We start from the raw sequence: 20,103 nt of genomic DNA, 5'->3' as shown, positions 1-20,103 counted from the left end.
CCCAGACCCTCTGCAGGGCACTGGCTTCTCATTTCATCTCTAAAACTCAGGACATCCTGTCCTCTCTCTCCTCCTCTACCCTCCCTCCTACACCCTGCTCTTCCCCTGCTCTTCCTCTGGTCCTTCTTCGCCACCTCTTCTCCCTCCTTCTCTTCCTTTCCCCTGTTCTCCCCAGACGAGGTTTCTAGACAAGTCTGATCTATGAAAGTCTCATCAAAACCGGTTCATCCCTGTTCCTCCTAACAATCAAGGACCACATTGACTCTCTGGCTCCTGCTCTGGCCGACTTCTGCAACCACTCCTTCGCCACTGGAGTCTTCCCCTCTCCCCTGAAGCACTTGCTTGTGCACCCTCTTCTTCAGAAACCCTCTGCCGACCCGTCCTGCCCGGCTAACTATCGCCCAATCTCCATCACTCCTTTCCTGGGCAAACTCTTGAAAAAGTTGGCCATCTCCCAGCTTAATCTCCACACTGAAGCTGTTGGTTGTCTCCATGATCATCAGTCTGACTTCACAGCTGCCAGAAGCACGGAAACTGCTCTCCTGAACATCTGCGAAGACCTGCTCTCCAACCTTGATTCCAACACCCCTGTGTCCTCATCTTAATTAATCTTTCCTCTGCCTTTGACACGGTCAATCATGCCATCCTGCTCAGCAGTCTCTGTGATAACCTGGGTATCACCGGTCGGGTCCTGGCGTGGCTGACTTCTTTCCTCTCTGATCGACCCTCCCAGGTTCAACTTGGGTCCTTCCTCTCCTCGATCTCTATTTCTACCTGTGGTGTTCCCCAGGGGAATAACCTCTCTCCCTGGCTGTTCAACCAATACCTGGCACTTCTTGCCCACTGCATTGCTGCGCTCTGCCCCAACTTCCCGTGCTATGCGGATGACACCCAGCTCATTTTCAGGCTACCCTCAGCCACCTTTTCTCCCTCGCTCATCTCAGACTGTCTGCTATCCAGGAGTGGTGTGCCACTAATGATCTGTGCCTTAATGCCAGTAAGACCGAGATTCTCTCATCGGTACACCCTCTCCCTCCTTTCCTGCCACTCTCTGGCCTGCCTCTCTTGGCCCTCTCCCTGCTACCACCGACATCTTGGACTCCACACTCTCCTTCTCTCCTCACATCTCTTAGAAGTCACACTACCAGCTGCACCTCCTCAGAGGTATTCTTCCTTTCCTCTCCTTTCCCCAGAAGCTCACTATCTCCAGAGCTCTGGTCCTCTCTAGGCTGGACTATTGCAACAGCCTCTTTCTAAATCTGCCTGCTTCTACTCTCTGCCTTCTGCAACTCATCCAGAACAGGACTGCAAGACTTGTCCTTGGCCTCAAGCCCAGGGATCGTATCTGTCCAGGACTGAAATCTCTCCACTGGTTCCCAGTGGCTGTGAGGATAAAGTTCAAAACCCTCTGCATTGTCCTCAATACCTTCAACTCTCTTTTCCTAAATATCTTCTTTCTCGAGCTCTTTGCTCATCCGCCATCAGCTCCCTCATGGTCAGGCACTTCTCCAAGCAACGAGTTGGTGGTAGATCTTTCTTCGGCTGGGGCCTCCCTCTGGAACAGCCTCCCTCCCTGAAACTTGAGGAGAATCATCTCCGGTTCCGGAAGCCCCTCAAAACATTTTGCTTCTGATTTTTCTCCTCTCCACTGCTGACTTCCTGGCTGAAACTGAATCTGCACTAGTTACCTGGCCACCCTCTGTTCTCGGGCCCAGGTCCTCACCGCCCCCCGCCAGTTGCACACCTGCACTGCCTTCCTGGCAACCCCAGCACTTGGAACTGTTTCTGTATCCCTACAGTCCCAATAGCAGCACTTGGACTTGCACTTGCCACCTGATGTCTGCACTTCTCCAGCATGGGGTCTGGCATGGGTTCACATGCTCATGAATATTCCCCGTCGTCAGGCTGGGAATCCTCGGTAAAGAAAAAACCAGTATCAGTTTCGTTTCTGATCTGTCTTTCGTAGTAGTAACCAATCACTGGTCTCTGCGTCATACTGACCACAGCCAATGACTGCCCTCTACCTAAGCACCGCCTCTGGCAGCCATCTTCAGATTTTTACCGCACGTTCATGTGTTGGGATCCTCGTGCTATTGCTCTCGAGCGTTAGTGCTATTTTTTCACGTTTTTTGCTCAAAAACTTCGTTTTTTCGGTCAAAAGAGCCTCAAGCTCCACCGACTCTCCATCCGATCAACGGGGACCCGTGTCGGATTCGTCTGCGCCCCTCAAGGGTGAAGATTTCGTCGAGCTACGCTTTTGGAGGACTCCAGAAGCTTCTCAGGCCCGGACATGGCCCAGGAGAAGGGAAGCTCGACGCCCGGAAAGCTGTTCAGGGTCTGCCCTGGATGCCAGCTACAGAACGTCTTTAAGGAGGACGAACACTCCTTTTGTCTCTACTGCTTACATGAGGACAAGACACACGTGGAGAAGGACTGTGCGTTTTGCGGCAATATGTCGGAGCGGACCATGAAGGACCGCCATCAACGTCTCGCCAACTGGCTGGAAGGGAAGAGCCCGTCAGGCGAGAAGAAGAGGAAGAAATCCGAGCGGTCTTCTAAGACCTTTGAGGACGCCCCGGCGACGGGCGTCCAATACAAGGCCAAGCACTGCGAGTCCGCTGGCACCGGGAGCGCCGAACGGTCGGGCTCTACGGGCGCCAGGCAGGGCGCACCCTCCCCGGCACCTTCAGCCACGAGCCAACGCTCTGGGTCGGGTAAGAGGAAAAGCTCCTGGAGAGGCCCCGGTCGAGCTCGAAGGCCCCATCGGAGGGGGAGCGAGGCAGTGTCCCCCCCCCTCAAGGATAAGGCGGTGAGCGCACCTAAGGTGGTGAAGGCCTTAATCCATCCGGCCAAGCCCTCTATCGATACTGTCGCGGCGACCCTGGCTCAGCCTGTGGAGGCTACACCAGTGGTGGCGACCTCGGGGCTCAGAGTCTCCCTGCCACCTCGGAGGGAGTCCTCTTTTGTGCCCATCGATAGGACCCCCGTGAAATCCCCGGCGGGGAAGAAAAAGGGGGGGCAAGGCATTGTCGTAGATTCGGCTTCAACCTCGGAGGAAGAGCTGATCGAGGTCTTAAGCCACGGCCTTGGCGTGGAAGAAGACCGGCCCGTCGGGATGGATCCCGACGCAGGTGACGACGACATCGTCGAGGGTGCCGACGGGGCCCCTGATCGCCCGTCGGATTCCCCTCTGCCAGCGCCGCAAGACAACTCGGCGGCCATTTTGTTGGCTATACAGTCCTTATGCTCAGAGATAAGGACGAGACTACCGTTGCCGACGGAGGAACCTCTCCCGTCGGGGGATCCTGAACCGGGACCTTCTGGTGTTCCCCCGCCCAAGAAAAGAAGGATTCACCCTCCACCTCCTTTTCAGCCGTCGCGCACCGTCCAGCCCTCCTCCCCGTCCACCCGAGGGGATGATACGGGGACTGACACGGCAGCGACGGGTACGGACGACGAGGTATACGACGAGGATCTACCGTCGTCACCTCCCACCAGGGCTTCTCCGCCCGACGAGATTGGTTCGTTCCACTCCATGATCGCCAGGGCATCCGAGCTTTTCCAACTCTGCCCTGAGGAGAAGAAAAAGGAAGGATTCCTTTATCAACGGCGCGAGGCCAAGAGGAAGATGGTCCTCGCGGTGCCTCTACTGGACGACATTTGGGATGAGGGCCTCGCCCTCCTCAAGAACCCTTCCACTACGCCAGCTAGAAGAGACCGGTACGAGAAGAAGTACCGGGTCCCGGACGCGGCCCCCCTGTGCCTCCGGGCACAGCCTACCCCGGACTCCGTCGTCTCTGCGGCGGCCAGGAAGAAAGCGGGGGGTGCGGCCTCCACATCGACTTCCCCACCGGACGGCGAGGGAAAGAAATTGGACTCTATGGGACGCAGGGTCATCTCGTCTGCAGCGACGACGATTAAAGTGGCCAACGCCTTGGCTATCGTGGCCCGCTACGACAGGGAGCTATGGTACAAACTGGCTCCCCTGCTGGACTTCCTACCGGACGACAAGAGGGCGGATGCCCTGGAGATCCTACAGGAAGGTGAGGTGGCGTCGGACCACGCCATCACTATTGCGACGGACATCGCCGACACTGGGTTTCGCCAGTTGGGCAACGGCGTGTACCTTAGGCGGCGTGGATGGCTCAAGGCTACGGACTTCCGTCAAGACGTACAGACCAGAGTCCTGGACATGCCGTTTGATGGGAACAACCTGTTTGGGAAAACAGTGGACGATTCCCTTCAGGCCATTAAAGCGGACACTGAGACGGCCCGGGCCCTTGGGGTTCTGCAGCAACTGTCCCGGGAGGATAGCACTGCGGCAGCGTGCGCGTCTTGGAAGCAAGACGACACAAAGCAACAACAGGTTCGATCCCCGGGTCCGCGCTTAGAAACCTCTGAGTGTTTAAGCGCGTTATAAATACGTAACTAAGACAAAGTTAAAAAAAAAAAAAAAAAACACAATTACACAACTAAGAAAAACTAACAATTCCTGTAACAGCGCCTCGATGCCTGCGGGCTGTGTGAGCGCTTTATAAATGTAAAATAAAAAAAAAAAATAAAAAAAAACGACGGACGCCCTTTCGGAGCAGCGGAGGCAAGGGCGCCTCCTAAGGTTCCGGCGGCGATTTCTCCACCTACCGTCAAGCGGCCCGCTCGTCGTCTCAGGAGGCCTACAGAGGACGAGGCAAGTCTGGCGGACCCCGCCGTCGTCGCCAAGGAGGTCAAGGCGGCAAAGCCTCGTCGAAACAGGATTGAACCGACCGTGGGGTCGGGCCCCCACCGATGCACCCCGGTGGGAGGCCGGCTGGCGAGCTTCGTCAGCGTGTGGGAGTCCATCTCCACCGACCGTTGGGTGCTGGACGCCTTAGCCCGGGGCCACGCGCTCGAGTTTCAAATAAGGTGCCCGCGCGTCCCCCCCGTGGCCAGGAAAGAGCTTCACGTCCCTCAGCTTCTCCTGGAGGTAAGGGCGATGCTCAGGAAGGGCGCCATCGAACTCGTCCCAAAGAGGCTTCGGGGCTCCGGAGTTTACTCGAGATACTTCCTCGTGAAGAAGAAGACGGGAGGATGGCGCCCCATCCCATCCTAGACCTGCGACGTCTGAACAAATTCATCAAGGCGCAGAAGTTCCGGATGGTCACCCTCCAGCACGTCCTGGGTCAGCTGGAGGAAGGAGACTTCCTGTCGTCGTTGGATTTGGAGGATGCCTACTTCCATATTCCCATCCTAAAGGGGCACCGAAAATTCCTCAGGTTTGTGGTCCAAGGGCGTCACTACCAGTTCAAAGCCCTCCCCTTCGGACTACGGTCGGCACCCAGGGTATTCACCAAGTGCCTTGCACCGGTGGCGGTGCAGCAGCGCCGCGAGGGGATCCACGTCTACCCCTACCTGGACGACTGGCTCATCCGAGCCAAGACGAGGGAGCTCGCCGTGGAGCACACGGCAAGGACCGTCCAACTTCTCACGGACCTGGGATTCTCCGTGAACTATGCAAAGTCCCACCTGGTACCCGCGCAAAACGCACTGTTTCTGGGAGCGAAGCTCGACACAGTGTCCCTTCTGGCCTCCCCGTCGGAGGAAAGGACCAGGTCCATCCTGGGCAAGGTACAGCGGATGTTGGCTTCCGACGCGGCCAAGGTGAGGTCCATCAAGTCCCTCCTCGGAATGATGTCTTCTTGCATCTACCTCATTCCCATGTGCAGGCTCCGGATGCGCCCGTTGAAGGAGTTCCTGGACGCGCGCTGGATCCAAACGACGGGCGGCTTCGAGGAGAGGATCACACTCGACGAGAGTTTCCGCCGAGCGGTCCGGTGGTGGGGCACCCGCGTGCATCTGACGGCGGGCATGGACTTCCAGACCCCAGACCACCAGGAGACAGTGACCACGGATGCCTCCCTGGAAGGGTGGGGAGCGCACACCGAAAATCTGCACGCGAGAGGCCTTTGGCTCCCGACGGAGAAGTCCCTCCATATCAACGTCCTGGAGCTCCGTGCAGTGTTCTGGGCCCTCGGGTCCTTCCTTCCGTCCCTCAAGGGCAAGGTGGTGAGGATCTTCACCGACAACACCACCACCATGTTTTACATCAGGAAACGGCGGAACCAGGTCCCCAGCACTGTCCAAGGAGGCGCAGGACCTGTGGAATTGGGCCGTCGCCCAAAGGATGTTTCTGGTGCCGTTTCATCTGGCAGGGATAAAAAACACCATCGCCGACTCACTCAGCAGGGAGCTGCGCTCGTGCCACGAGTGGGAACTACGTCAGGATCTAGTGGATCGCCTCTTCCGACGGTGGGGCACACCCCAGATCGACCTGTTCGCGACGGCGACTAACTCCAAGTGCCGGAGGTTCGCCAGCAGGTTTCCCCAGGCGAGGAGCATGGGCGATGCTTTCTCGTTCCCCTGGGAGGGCCTGTTCCTCTACGCGTTCCCTCCTTTGCCACTGCTAATCCGGCTCGTCAACCAGCTCAAGAGGTCACGGTGCAGGATGATCCTCGTCGCACCTGCGTGGCCGAGGCAGATATGGTTCCCGGACCTTCTGGACTTGTCAGCGTCCCCGCCAATCAAGCTGCCGGTGGACGCGGATCTACTCTCCAGGGAAGGAGGCGCCATCCTCCACCACGACCCGAAATCGCTGAACTTGCAGGCCTGGCTCCTGCAGCGCTAGAGTTTGGAGGATACGACATACCGGCCGACTGCAGAGAGGTTCTTGCAAAGGCCAGGGCGTCCTCGACTCTTAAATGCTACGGACACAAATGGAAGAGGTTCTCTGTCTGGTGCCACGCACAGAAGATTAACCCTCTACGGATTACGGCTCCTCAGGTACTGCCGTACCTGCTGATGCTGGCCAAAGCTGGTCTGGCACACGCGTCCATCAAGATTCATCTTGCTGCGATCTCCCGATACACCAGAACCACGGGGCGGACGTCCTTGTGGTCTCATCGTCTGGTGAAAGAGTTCATGAAGGGACTGTTCGGATCGTTCCCGCCGGTGAAGGCTCCGGCCCCGGCGTGGGAACTCAGCGTGGTGCTACCAAGCTCATGGGACCTCCGTTCGAGCCTCTGCACTCGGCCCCGTTGAAGTTTCTGTCGTGGAAAACAGCGTTTCTTGTGGCCATCACCTCCGCACGACGGGTGGGAGAGATCCAGGCCCTTTCCTGCAAGGCCCCGTACTTGACTTTTCACGACACGAGGGTAGTGCTCAGGACGCACCCCTCCTTCATGCCCAAGGTGCCGTCGGACTTCCACCTCAACGAACCCTTGGTGTTGCCTGTGTTCTTCCCGTCGCCTTCGTCGCCGGCTGAGAGGACTTTGCACTCGCTGGATGTGGCTAGAGCGCTGAAGTTCTACGTGGACCGCACGAAGTGTTTTCGGAAGACGTCACAACTCTTTGTGAACTTTGGACCTGTCAATCAGGGGAAGGCTCTCTTGAAGGCTTCCATTCCCAGATGGCTCTCCGGCTGTATCATGTACTGTCATCGGTTGGCAAACCGACCGCTGCCTGGCCGTCCGAGAGCCCATTCCACCAGAGCGATCGCAGCTACCACGGCGTTCCTTTCTGGTGTGCCCCTGCTGGACATATGTAGGGCTGCTACGTGGAGGTCGACGCACACCTTCACGAAATTCTACTGCGTCGATCGGGATTCCAGGGAGGAGTCCAGGGTTGGCCAAGCAGTGCTGGGCAACCTGTTCGCCTAAGGTGAGCCTGGTGAGGAGGTAAGATGCTTAATGTTGAGTTTGATGTGATGCTTAATGTTGAGCCTTTGCCACCTCCCGTGGTTGTGCATGTGTGTACTGCTATGTATTCTTTATTCATGAGCATGTGAATCCATGCCAGACCCCATGCTGGAGAAGGAACAAGTTACTTACCTGTAACTGTTGTTCTCCAGCATGGGTCTGGCATGGATTCACATGCGAACCCTCCCGCCTACCCCTCTGCGGCTCTTCACTTGGTCATACTGCCACTTCACGTGCTTCCAAATCTGAAGATGGCTGCCAGAGGCGGTGCTTAGGTAGAGGGCAGTCATTGGCTGTGGTCAGTATGACGCAGAGACCAGTGATTGGTTACTACTACGAAAGACAGATCAGAAACAAAACTGATACTGGTTTTTTCTTTACCGAGGATTCCCAGCCTGACGACGGGGAATATTCATGAGCATGTGAATCCATGCCAGACCCATGCTGGAGAACAACAGTTACAGGTAAGTAACTTGTTCCTTACCCTTGCACTCGCCACCAGCTGGCTGTACCTTACTTACTTACTTATTTATTCTATTATCCTATGTACTGCACTGTCCCTTCCCCCTTCCAGTGCATTTGTGCGATCTGAATGACACCTGGCCTAGTAGGATCGTTGTCTGTCTTCCCTCTGTTCTCCCCTCCCTTGTCGCGCCTTGAAACACTTGTGTATAGGCGCGTTATAAATGCCATATCATATCATATCATCATATCCAGGCAACATGCTTCTTTCAGCCAGGAAGTGTTGCTTAACCTATTTGATTGAAACCTCCTGACATTTGGTGCACCAACTCCCCATGACAGTTCTATGTAATCTGTTCCCAACCAGTTGGTAAGGATGGAGAGCATGATAGACATAAGAGTAACAGAATTTCCTTCATTTTGATTCAGATACTCTTAGGCTTTCCTCTTTCACAAGTTCCACCCAATCATACCCTTGGCATATACCAGTGTTCAAGTAAAAGCCACAGAACCAGAGGTTAGGGTGCAAAGTATGGTTACGGTACGGCTGCATAAAGGAGGGTTCACCATTAGGGGTTCTTTTTTCTAAATTCAATTTTTTTGAACAATGGAGAGTCTCAGACTAGGAGTACCTAAATCAACATAAGGTCATTTGTTTGTGATATCAGCAGTTGGACATTGCACATCGGTTTGATTTGTTAATTTTAATGTTGAACCTGTGCTATGTTTTCAGTTCTTGCTGAGGAATTCTCATATACATATTTCTGAATCCTATATACCTTTACGCACAGGTAGTTGGCTGTCAGGATGGGACGATTGCCTTCTATCAGCTGATTTTCAGCACTGTCCATGGTCTGTACAAAGATCGCTATGCCTACAGAGACAACATGACAGATGTAATTGTGCAGCACCTCATCACAGAGCAGAAAGGTATGCACGCATGTGTCTTGGCAGTACTAAACTAACTTTCCCACCACTTCTTTATTGGTAACCATATCTTAAGTCATCTCTCCCTCTCCCTTTTCCTTTTTCTGTTGCTCTTTCATCCAGTGAGGATCAAATGCAGGGAGCTGGTGAAGAAGATCGCCATCTACAAGAACCGCCTCGCAATCCAGATGCCGGAAAAGATCCTAATCTACGAGCTGTACTCTGATGACACCTCCGACATGCACTACCGTGTCAAGGAGAAGATCATGAAGAAGTTTGAATGCAACCTGCTGGTTGTGTGTTCACAGAATATCATTCTCTGCCAGGTACGAAGCACCTGAGGTAACTTTAAAATCTGTGTTTCTGAGGGGGCTGTACTGATGAGAGTGCTCCTCTCTTTATGGGTTAGCAGAAAACATAGAACAGTGATAAGGAGAAGTACGTTGCTGTATTATACATGAACACTTCATTCTTAAAGAACAACTTGTTAAGTGGCAGAATGCTGCAGATTCTGAGAGAAACTCAATGAAAAAAATAAAATTGCAGATTGTGTTTCTTTTGTGAAAAACGTTGACTGTTCTGTTCTGCCTACCATAATAGCCTTATTGAAGGTAGATGAGGCTTCTCTTAGAAGACTAATATCATTCCCCTACTGTCCAAACCATCATTGGGGCATAATGGTTTAGGACATCATAAATCTACAGCTGCTGAATTATGTTGACAACCTGTTCGTACAATGATCTGAAATACTGTAAATCAAGAAAACAGGTGATTTTCCAACAGGCTGATGTTATTCAAAATATCAGTAGATAGCTGGGCAGTCAGTGATCTGGCAGAGGATTGCACCATGCTTTTCTGTGAAGTTAGTGTTTCCTCTCTGCCATATGTGAAGACATCATGAAGCAAGACATAGACAACAAAATAAAATGGTTTATTAAATCAAATGTCAGGATTACTGAAGGCTTAACTTGCCCAATGCTAGGATGAAATATCCCGACCTGAAGGTTTGAGTCAGAAAGTTCAACTTAAAAGTCTGTCTGTGTCCAAAACCTATCCTTGCCCTCACAACTAAAGCTAAACAATGTGTAGCGACGTCACTAATAAAAGAAATGGTGATCAACACAAAGTTCTGAGCGTCTTCCAGCTCCTAGCTTCCTCTTCAGCTCCCCTTCCCCAAGTTCAAGAAAGTTCCACAAATCCTTGAGGTTCCCTTCTCCAAGTTCAAAGCAAGACAGTATTGCAGTTCAGCAAGCCCCAGGGTTCCCTTTCTCCAAGTCTTCAACGTAGCAATTTATACTTGTTTCAGTCTTTCAATGTTCAACATGACTCCCGGTCAACTTGACACTCCTTCTGGATTGCATTAACAGTTCACTCACAGTGCTCCTTCTTGGTTTGTTTCACAATGTATTTGGTTTTCATAATGGAGGGTTTCGTGGTCTAGGCACAGTTGTCACACCACACGGTCCACCCATCACAGGTCCCGCAACCAGGAAGCTTAGGCTTTTCAGCCCACACAGTTTCTTCTGCATTTTCCCCTTTATACAGATTTGCATTCACTTAGCTTCTCCTTATCCGCCTCTTGGCTTTGTGCGGTTTCACGCTCTCCTGGCTTCTCTTGATTGGCTTTGCCACAATGTATCATACATCCTATGCCAGTCTTGGGCCTTGCCGCATTGTATTTGTTCACAAAGTTCACTTAGAGGTGGTCTTATTTATTCCCCACCTTTCTGACATGTTCTTTCACAATTGCGCTCATATTTCATGTTGTTTTCAAATGGGCACTTCCCCATTTAACTTTTATTAACTTGTAGCTTTGCTTTCAAAGTTTTCATTCAGTTCGGTATTCAATATTCATGCCTTTTTCCTTCAGCTCGTAGCTTTGTTCTCAAGGTTTTCGTTCAGTTTGGTATTTAATTTGGGGCCTACAGCACTTCTAGGTAGCCCATGGGAGCAGCAATGTCTCGAGTGATATTCCCCTGCACTCACCGGTCCTGGGCGTTCCTCCCCAGTGGCCCTGCTGCTTCACTCCTGCTTTGCCGGACTCATCATGGCTGCCTCCTCACGAGCAGTGTCTCCTGCTGGTCTCTCACACCCAGGCCTCCCTGTTGGTCGTCCTATTACTGCTCTTTTGATTTCCTCTTATCCACCTGCAACCTTTTGACAGGTTGCGGTATGGGCTCTCAACTGCACTTGCCCGACTGTAGTTAAAGGGACATGCCTGACCTTCACAGTACTCTGCAGGCATCTTCCTCATCCCAGTACTAGAGTGGTGAAAGGAGTTACTGGTGTTCACTACTCCTAAATGCTTCTTTGTCATCCTAGTATTGTCATAGGGAAATTGTGGGAAAATGAGGGGAGATGTTTGACAATATGCCATAAAGGCCAGTGGAGGGTTAGGTTGGTATTCAATAGGGAAAGGGGGATACCATGTCTCGCCTGTGGGTACCCCACTCCCAATCCCCAAGTACCCTCCACCCAGGTGATCCTCCCTCGCTTCTCCTTCCCCAGGGTCTTGATCCAAAAGTGATGGCCTTTCCTATGCCACCTGAGAATAGGATCCAGGGGGAGTAGGAGTGAGGATACCTTCAGCATTTGCATTTGCATACTTGGAGACTACATTTCCTACTACATTTCTGTCTCATTGGTTAAGTAGCACAGTCAGGGAAGATCAGCTTGGTGGTCACAAATGAAGTAGAAAGCCATTGTTTCTTTGCCTTCATTAAAGTCCTTCTGCCACAATCAAACACACCCAAGCACAACACTGCTTTTTCAAGACAGTCCCAATAGAGAAACTAAGAGTAACTCAGCCCTGGGGTTTCCTAAAGCTCCCAAAGAGGAAGTCATCTCTGGTCACCTGAGGCAGCCCACCCTACCCCAACAAGACAGGCAAAATGACAGCCCTTTCAGCTCAGATCTGATTATTAAACCTAACCTAGAAACACGTGAAGAGGCTTGTGGTGCTACGCTAACTTTATCCATAAATGATGCCCATGAAGGTTTTAATCCTTGTATTGATTCACCGCAGACAATTGCAAATACTATGAGACACAAGCTATTAAATGCTTAATTTCTTGAAGTAATCCCCAGAATGTCTGATGCAGCTCTAACCATAGACAATCAAACCACAACAGTGGCTGCGATTGTTACGACAGAAGTTGTTGACGGTTTGCATAGATCACCATACTTATTTAACAACTCTAGGATTCATGGGGTGCTTCTAATGACCATACTTCTCCCTCGCTGTTCTCACCACACCTCGTAGATGCTTCGCAAAAACCACATACCCTAGGCCGTTCAACCTTGACAGCGCTTAATTTTGTTTTAAACTCAGTGTGCTTCTACGAAAAACTAAAACAACATTAAAGAGATCAAAAATCACTTTTATCCACACTAAATTCTTAAATCTCGTTTATTGAGGAGTATATGTTGGCCCAAGTCAAAGCTGTGTTGGTGTAGTTAATCATCTGTTAGATATAAACAGTGAAGGGGGGGCTTCCTTTGAAACTCACAATTCCATCTTACTGCAACAAAATCAAGATGGGGCAGCGTGGAGGAGTCAATTATCCCCTGAATGTTTGCAAAATTTAAGAACTTCATCTTCTAATGCCCCCATAGGAGGCTTGTTGTGCGACACCAGTCGGGATATGCTGAACTACCAGGAATCCCCTATAAAAGACATTCATGGGATCTTTCAGTCCAAAAAACCTCCTAAGAAAGAGTGTTTTCCAAAAGTATTGCAGGGGAAGAAAACAAAAATCATCAAAGACACTATAAACAGACTCCCCACCCGGACTGGGCCAGGGATTACTGGAGGATCTCACCACTCTCCTTGGGAAGCACCATCCAGATCGCTGGGTCCTGGGGGGAGACTTTAATGACGTCATGTGCAATACTATGGACCGTACCCACCTTAGGGGGCGCAATCCTGATATTCCCACGAAACTCTCTAACTTTGTGTCCGCCCTAGGCCTCCGAGATGTATGGCGAGAGCTGCACCCCCAAGATAGAGGCTACTCGTTCCACTCTGGAGCCCATGGCTCCCTCTCTAGACTCGATTATCTTCTCGTCCCGAACACAGACCTGCACAGGGCAATATCCGCAGAATTCCTCCCCCGTGGAATCTCAGACCATTCCCCCTTACTAATTGAAATACGAACACAATCGGTGATCCCCCCTAGAACATGGAGGCTAAACAACTACCACCTTGGATTCCCAGAATTGGTAGACAGCCTCACGGAGGTGTCCGACGAATACTTTGACATAAATATACCAGCGGTGGATGACCCGGTGGTGGTGTGGGAGGCTTATAAAACGGTGTTACGTGGGGAAATCATCTCATGGGTAGCAAACAAAAAGCGGGAGAGACTCCAAAAAATAGTAGAGGCGGAAGCCGAATTGATTCAGGCTGAAAGCACGCATGTCCTTGACCCTACCCCGCAGACTCAGAGGTCCCTCACATTAGCCACAGAAACCCTCAGAAATACCATGCTAGACAATGCCAGACAGGCCCACTGGGACACCAGAGCGAGGATATACGAGCTGGGGGACAAGGCAGGCAAAATGCTGGCCTGGTTGGAGAGGAGGGAGGAGGGGAGGCGTCATGTAAGGGAGATTGTTGCCCCGAGTGGGGTTAGGTACCAAACGGATGCTGAAATAGCAGAAGCCTTTGCCCAGTTTTACGAGGAGCTCTACCGGGTCCCGACAACACCCTTCGACCCGACCCTACTCGATGAGATTGCTCTCCCAACACTGACACCACAACAACGGGAGGAGTTAGAGTCGGACCTTTCTGAATCCGAAATAAGCAGAGCCCTAGCGCAACTCCAGACGGGGAAAACACCGGGCCCTAATGGGTTCCCTGCCGAGACCTGGCAAAAACTTGGAGGGAACAAATTGGCGACCCCCCTTTACAGGATGTTTCTTGGTGCCCGCGACCAGGGCACCCTCCCACCTGACTTATGTAAAGCCACCATTGTGGTCATCCCCAAACCTGACAAGCCCCCGGAACAGTGTGCTTCTTATCGGCCTATCTCTTTAATTAACAGCGAGGCCAAGGTTCTCGCCAAGCTCCTTGCCAACCGGCTGCAATCAGTGACCCATACCTTGATCCACCCGGATCAGTGTGGCTTTATGCCACACAAATCGACACGTATGAACCTGCGCCGGCTCCATTTGGCTCTGGAGCGGGCCCCGATCATTGACACCCCTCTCGCCCTACTGGCAGTAGATTTTGAAAAAGCCTTCGACTCGGTCAGGTGGGACTGCCTTTGGGAAGTCATGAGGCGTATGGGGTTCGGGGACAGCTTCCTGAAATGGGTGAAACTACTATACACTAACACTCGGGCAGAGGTCAGAGTGAATGGTTGGCCGTCCCGGTCCTTCCCGTTGGGAAAGGGCACGAGACAGGGCTGTCCCCTCTCTCCCCTTCTCTTTGCCCTGGCGATTGAGCCCCTGGCCCTCTGGCTTCGCCAGGACGCTGCATGGACGGGGTTCAGGTGGCCTGAGGGACATGAGGACCGTGTCTCCTTGTACGCGGATGACCTTCTGATTTACATGAGGGACCCAACTCGGTCTTGCCCCAGGGTGACACAGATGCTTACCCGTTTTGGTGAACTTAGTGGGCTTAAAATCAATTGGGGAAAATCAGTTCTCTTCCCGGTGAAAGGCATCGTGCAAGCTGACCCTCGGGAATGTCCGTACCGAATAGAACCCCATGGTTTTCGATACTTAGGGATCTGGGTGACCACAAACCTGAGCGAATACACACTACACAACTTTCAACCGGTCCTTGACCGTTTTGTCAATGACGTCCACCACTGGAGGCTTCTCCCCCTTACACCCATGGGAAGAGCGGCACTCTTCAAGATGATGACTCTCCCAAGGTTTCTCTATGTCTTACAAAATGCCCCACTAAAGATCCCAGACTCCGACTTTAAGAGGGTTGATTCCCTCTTTCGGGAACTAATATGGGGGGGAGGTCAGCCGAGGATAGCGCTAACCACGCTCCAGAGATCGGTCTGGGAGGGTGGGATAGGAGCCCCACGCCTCCAAACATATTATTGGGCCACACAGTTGGCAGTGGTCAACGACCTGCTTCATGGAGACAGGGAGCTCCCCCACATCAAAGCCGAGATTGCGACCATGCACGATACCGAACCTTGGCAGTTACTATACCACACTACTCCGAGACCTCTCCCACCAACGACCACGGCTCATACCATCATGGTTTGGAAACAGGCACACAGATTCGTTGGGTGGGAAAACAGTGTAACGGTGGCACAACCCCTGTGGAGAAACTGTAACCTCCCTGAGATTAAGAAGCTTCAACCATGGCCCCGATGGGTAAGGGCTGGGATTCTGAGGGTTGGGGACATTCTTGGTGAGAGGGGGGTAGCATCGTTTGAAACTATCCAGCAAAAATTCCAACTCCCGGGCACTGAGCGATACCACTATGTACAACTGGCCCATGCCCTAAGAAACCATATACCTGCAGGCACCAATATCCCGGAGTACACACCCATAGAACGTAACATACTACCAGCTCTCATCCCCTCCAAATGCACCTCCATCCTATACAACGCTATTACATCCTTTGCTACGCCAGAACTCACGACTTTGAAAGCTAAATGGGAGGTGGATGTAGGGGTGATAGATCCAGAGGACTGGATCCAAGTACTAATGCACCCGAGGGAGGTGGCCATTTCTTCCAGGATCCGGCTGGTTCAACTAAAAATCCTACACAGGGTTTATTACCCCAGAACGGTACTATATAGATGGGAGAGAGCCTTGAACCCAAACTGCCTCCGCTGTGGGGAGGAGGAGGGAACATTCTTTCACATCCTGTGGGCATGCCCCCAAATCCGCACCTTCTGGAGAGAGTGTTGTGCGGTACTGGGCAATGTTTTGGCGTGCCGTATACCACTAGACCCGAAGATTCTCATTTTGGGGGCTCCGGATGAGATTGAACTTACTAAATGGGGCAAATTGCTACTGAACACGGCAACGGGATTGATGAAGCGTAATATAGCGCAAAAATGGGGAGCCCCGGAGTCCCCAACGATGGAGCAATGGGCAACAGATATGAACATTTGTGCCACTATAGAGCACCGAGTATATACCGCCAGAGGATGCCCTACTAAGGCGAACAAAATATGGGGGAGGTGGGAAGAGGATGGACCTTAGAGCCGGCTGGGCTCGGCGGTGTGCTCTGAGGAGGATATGGTTTAATCGCACAAAACCAGGGGTAATGTCATGGGTGATTGTCAATTGATCTAACGAGATTTGAATTTGGGAAGAACATGCTAATCCACAAAAGCTGATGTTGTGTTCTTGTGAATGTAAAACAATAAAAAATGTTTTATCAAAAAAAAAAAAAGACACTATAAACAGGCATCCTAATAGTTTGAGGACATTTTTGCCCACAATCTACATTATCACAGAAGCAAAGAAATGTGCAGATGAACAACCACAACCAAGGAAAAATAAATTGAGGGGGAAAAAAGAAAAAGAAGGCAGTGGATGTAGCCACAACTCCTCCTCCCCAGATCGAAATCAACCCCCCACTGTTCCAAGATTTATTTGCTGGGTGTTCTAATCTACTGGAGAACATAGCTGAGGAGCCCTCCATCGGCTTGCAGCTGTTATCGGACCAAACAATTCACTCAGTTGAGGAGCTGGTTGAGTCTGGGAAATTAAGTAAGGATTTGGGTTGCTTGTTTGGAACTATTGGAAATGCGGGGTCAACCCACTTACAAAGCCCTTTTATACCCTGCAAGAAAGAAGAGAAAATTTGACGGCACAAATTACATAGTTGACTCCTAACCTGGCAATAATACATCATTTGCCCAAATTTGTTTATTCTCGTCTGCACTCTCTTTGCCTGGAGTCTAATGGCATCGGACTGTAAGGTTATCCTGAATAGATCTAACCTACATTATTTGATGCTGTTCCTAGTCTGAGATTTGTAAACACAAGTGACATCGAACAGGTGGAATTTCTCGGCGGTAGCAAATTAGATGTGGCCTTCCTTCATATAAAATCTATTGTGGATGCCTCATTATCTCTCCCTATGTTGCTTTCCAGGGATATAACCTGATGGAAATAAGATGGATCACAGCTTTTCCCTCGTCCCGAACCCCCAAGAAAAACAGGGGGGCGCTGTGCATTGTGTGGCTAATGGAATACCTTTGATTGTAACTTGTGATGAAGATTTATCTGCAAAAAAGCATGTGTCCATACCTCGAGCTGCAAAAGACTCCAAAAGACTGCAAAAGACTCTTTGCCTCTGGGTTGGCGTTGACCTTGTGTCAACCCACTGCACTTGGGGATGGATTAGGAGCGTGCCTTTAACGACCGTTCTATAACATTTCTCTCCTGGAATGCAAGGGGTTTTGCACACTTTTTATCGGCCAGTCACTATGATCTTAGTCTGGGGAAATATGATATTATACTCCTATAGGAAGTATGGTGACATGATAAGCCTATCCTGGACAGCTACATGGTTTATTTAAACCCAGCATGCAAAGGGCAGCGTGGTTGCCCATTTGGGGGACTTTTGGTGGCAATTTGTAATGGTATTGGTGTATGGACATCTGCTTGGCAGGACCCATATATTCAAGTCATTAAAATGGACTGGGAGACAGGATTATATCCTGGCTTAGAAACTATTTTACTGCTTAAAGTGAATTGGAACCGTTTGCCACTCAATGTTATTTAATTGTTTCTCTAAAATCTTCGAGGAGTGGCTGTTGGTTATTAGAGGGAACAGTATGCTTCTGGGAGGTGATTTAAATTGTAATTGCCTCCAGACAAGTCCTGCGCATAGCTCTCTTGAGAGGGGGTAAACTTTGGTTAGAATTGATGAGTACATGGGGTTTTGACATCTTAAACAGTAATCTAAAGGGTGAAATCCCCCCTCAAAGTACTTTGCGGCGGGAGCGCTCAACGGCTTCATTGGACTATCTGTTTGCCATTTTTCCCTTTTCGACCAGTTGCTCCTCACTAACTGTTCTTCATAACGATCAAAGTGATCATTCAGCTCTTCATCTCGACTGAACTGTAAAAAAAGCAGCGAGATCTAGGACCCATCGAAATGAGGTTATGGTTGTAAACAAATAGGAAATCATATCTCTTGGAATAAAACAAATGTTCATAATTTTAACAAATTGCCTGCATTGAAGCTTAACAGCTGTGAGGATTCAAGCTAAACCTCATGACTTCACTGGCATTTTTGTGGATTTCCTGAAATGCGATAGCTCAAATAAACCATTTTCACCCACTCGTAAACACTGTTTATGATACGCAAGTAAAAAAGGGCAAAAAGACAGCTAAGGTGGGAGATAACAGGGCTTTGTGGCCTTTACGTCGAGGTGGTAAGTAGATCAAAGGTGTCTTACATCGAGTTGCGAAAATTGGCTAAGAACAAATAAAAACCAACTCGTACAGAAAGACTCAGAGTGTATGCTCCACATTTTATTGACAAACCAATCTGACAATATTTGGAAGCTTATTAACGCAGATCTTGAGGGATAGGCATTTACACAGCTTAACCCTGTAGCCGAGTAAAAATTGGTGGAGCATTTTAAATAGGTGTATGCTCTACCAGCAGTACATTTCCCTTCCTCCCAACTTCTGCATGGAGCTACATGGGAGTTGGGGTTCTCAGGACAAGATATTCTGGAGGTTATCTGGTGCAGCAAACCCTCCAAAATACCTGGCTGATGGGTTGGCAAATCTGATATTGGAAGAGAACCCAGAGCTGTGGGCTTACATTTTGTTTTGTTTATTTGACTGAATAATAGCATCTCGTTCAACTACCCTTACTTGGAAGACCTCTGAACTGGTTATCATTTTCAAAAAGGGGGACCGGGGTGATCCAAGGAATTACTGACCTATAGCCTTGCTCGATGTCTCGAGCAAAATCATTTCCACATTGTATAGGGCACTTAGAAACCAGGGCCAAATACAATGGAAGGCATGACCCCATACAGTCTGGAATCAGGAAAGGGTTGGGTGTACTGCTTTGAATAGTTCTCTTTGAAAGCATCTGCATATGGACACAAATCCACAGGTTCGCCTAAACATAGAAGGGAAGATGTCCTCCTTAATATAAGCCGCTAGAGGTATCTGGCAAAGGTGTGTCCTCTCGCCATTTCTATTTAACATGTATATTTCAGAAATTGAAGATGCCTTTCCAGAGACTACGTCTTTTCCAACTTTGTTGGGGGCTCTCCCTGTCTCTTGGTTGGCATATGCGGACAACCTGATTTTCTTAGAATTTTGCCCTATTGGACTGCAGTGCCAGTTGAGAGATTTTCAAGCTATATAACTAACAATGACCTTGAGATTAATTCATTTAAATCTAAGATTTTAATCTTTTCTAAAACCAAGAATCCTAGTTTCTCCTGGGAAACTTGAGATCGTTGATTGGGTGACCTACTTGGTCTTTGTTTTCCATGCGATCTCTAATAAAAAGAACCAAACAAAATGCCCATAATTAATGGACACTCCCTGCACACCTATAGGTACTGAAAGGAAACTTTCAGTCAGAAATTGACATATGCTTTTAGTCTGATCATAAAATTATTTGTATCAATTCAAGCAATCGATCTTTTATATAAAATTGTTAAATTCAACATCTTCAGCTCAAAGTGATTTATTTAAAAAGAAAAGTGTTGCATATTTCCATCATATACATTATGACAACTTAACAAATACAAAATGTAATTCACAGTTCAAGTGTGACCTTTGTTTTCTAAATATAAATTTGTATTCATTGATCTAATCAATTTACCTTTGTTTCGCATTAATTAATTCTGCTCTAACAGTGTGTTTAATGCTGGCAGAAAAACCAGCAACTCAGAACGGGCGGGTTTTCAATATATATTGACAAAAATTAGGTCAGGGTCTGGCATATTACAGTTTAGGGGGACTTTACACGCCTGAATTCCCATTTCGTTTTTAAAAATGGGAATGGCTGCTTTTA

General features: G+C 50.0%; 1 protein-coding gene across 4 annotated transcripts in view; it reads left to right on the top strand.

Moving 5' to 3' along the window:
- Nucleotides 1–20,103, top strand: part of IFT122 (intraflagellar transport 122) — a 1,464,758-nt gene that overhangs the window by 451,997 nt on the left and 992,658 nt on the right. For all 4 annotated transcript variants that reach the window (XM_069643447.1, XM_069643448.1, XM_069643450.1 and 1 more), the window contains exons 10-11: nucleotides 8,984–9,122; nucleotides 9,243–9,445. In XM_069643447.1, the coding sequence (XP_069499548.1) occupies nucleotides 8,984–9,122; nucleotides 9,243–9,445 (342 nt within the window). The remainder of the gene's footprint in view (nucleotides 1–8,983; nucleotides 9,123–9,242; nucleotides 9,446–20,103) is intronic.

Source organism: Ambystoma mexicanum, chromosome 2p (assembly GCF_040938575.1).
Source record: "Ambystoma mexicanum isolate Mex_15411 chromosome 2p, UKY_AmexF1_1, whole genome shotgun sequence".
In the NCBI taxonomy this organism is placed as follows: Eukaryota; Metazoa; Chordata; class Amphibia; order Caudata; family Ambystomatidae; genus Ambystoma; species Ambystoma mexicanum.
The sequence above is the reverse complement of the archived record's forward strand: the minus strand, read 5'-3'. Positions and strand labels throughout refer to the sequence as shown.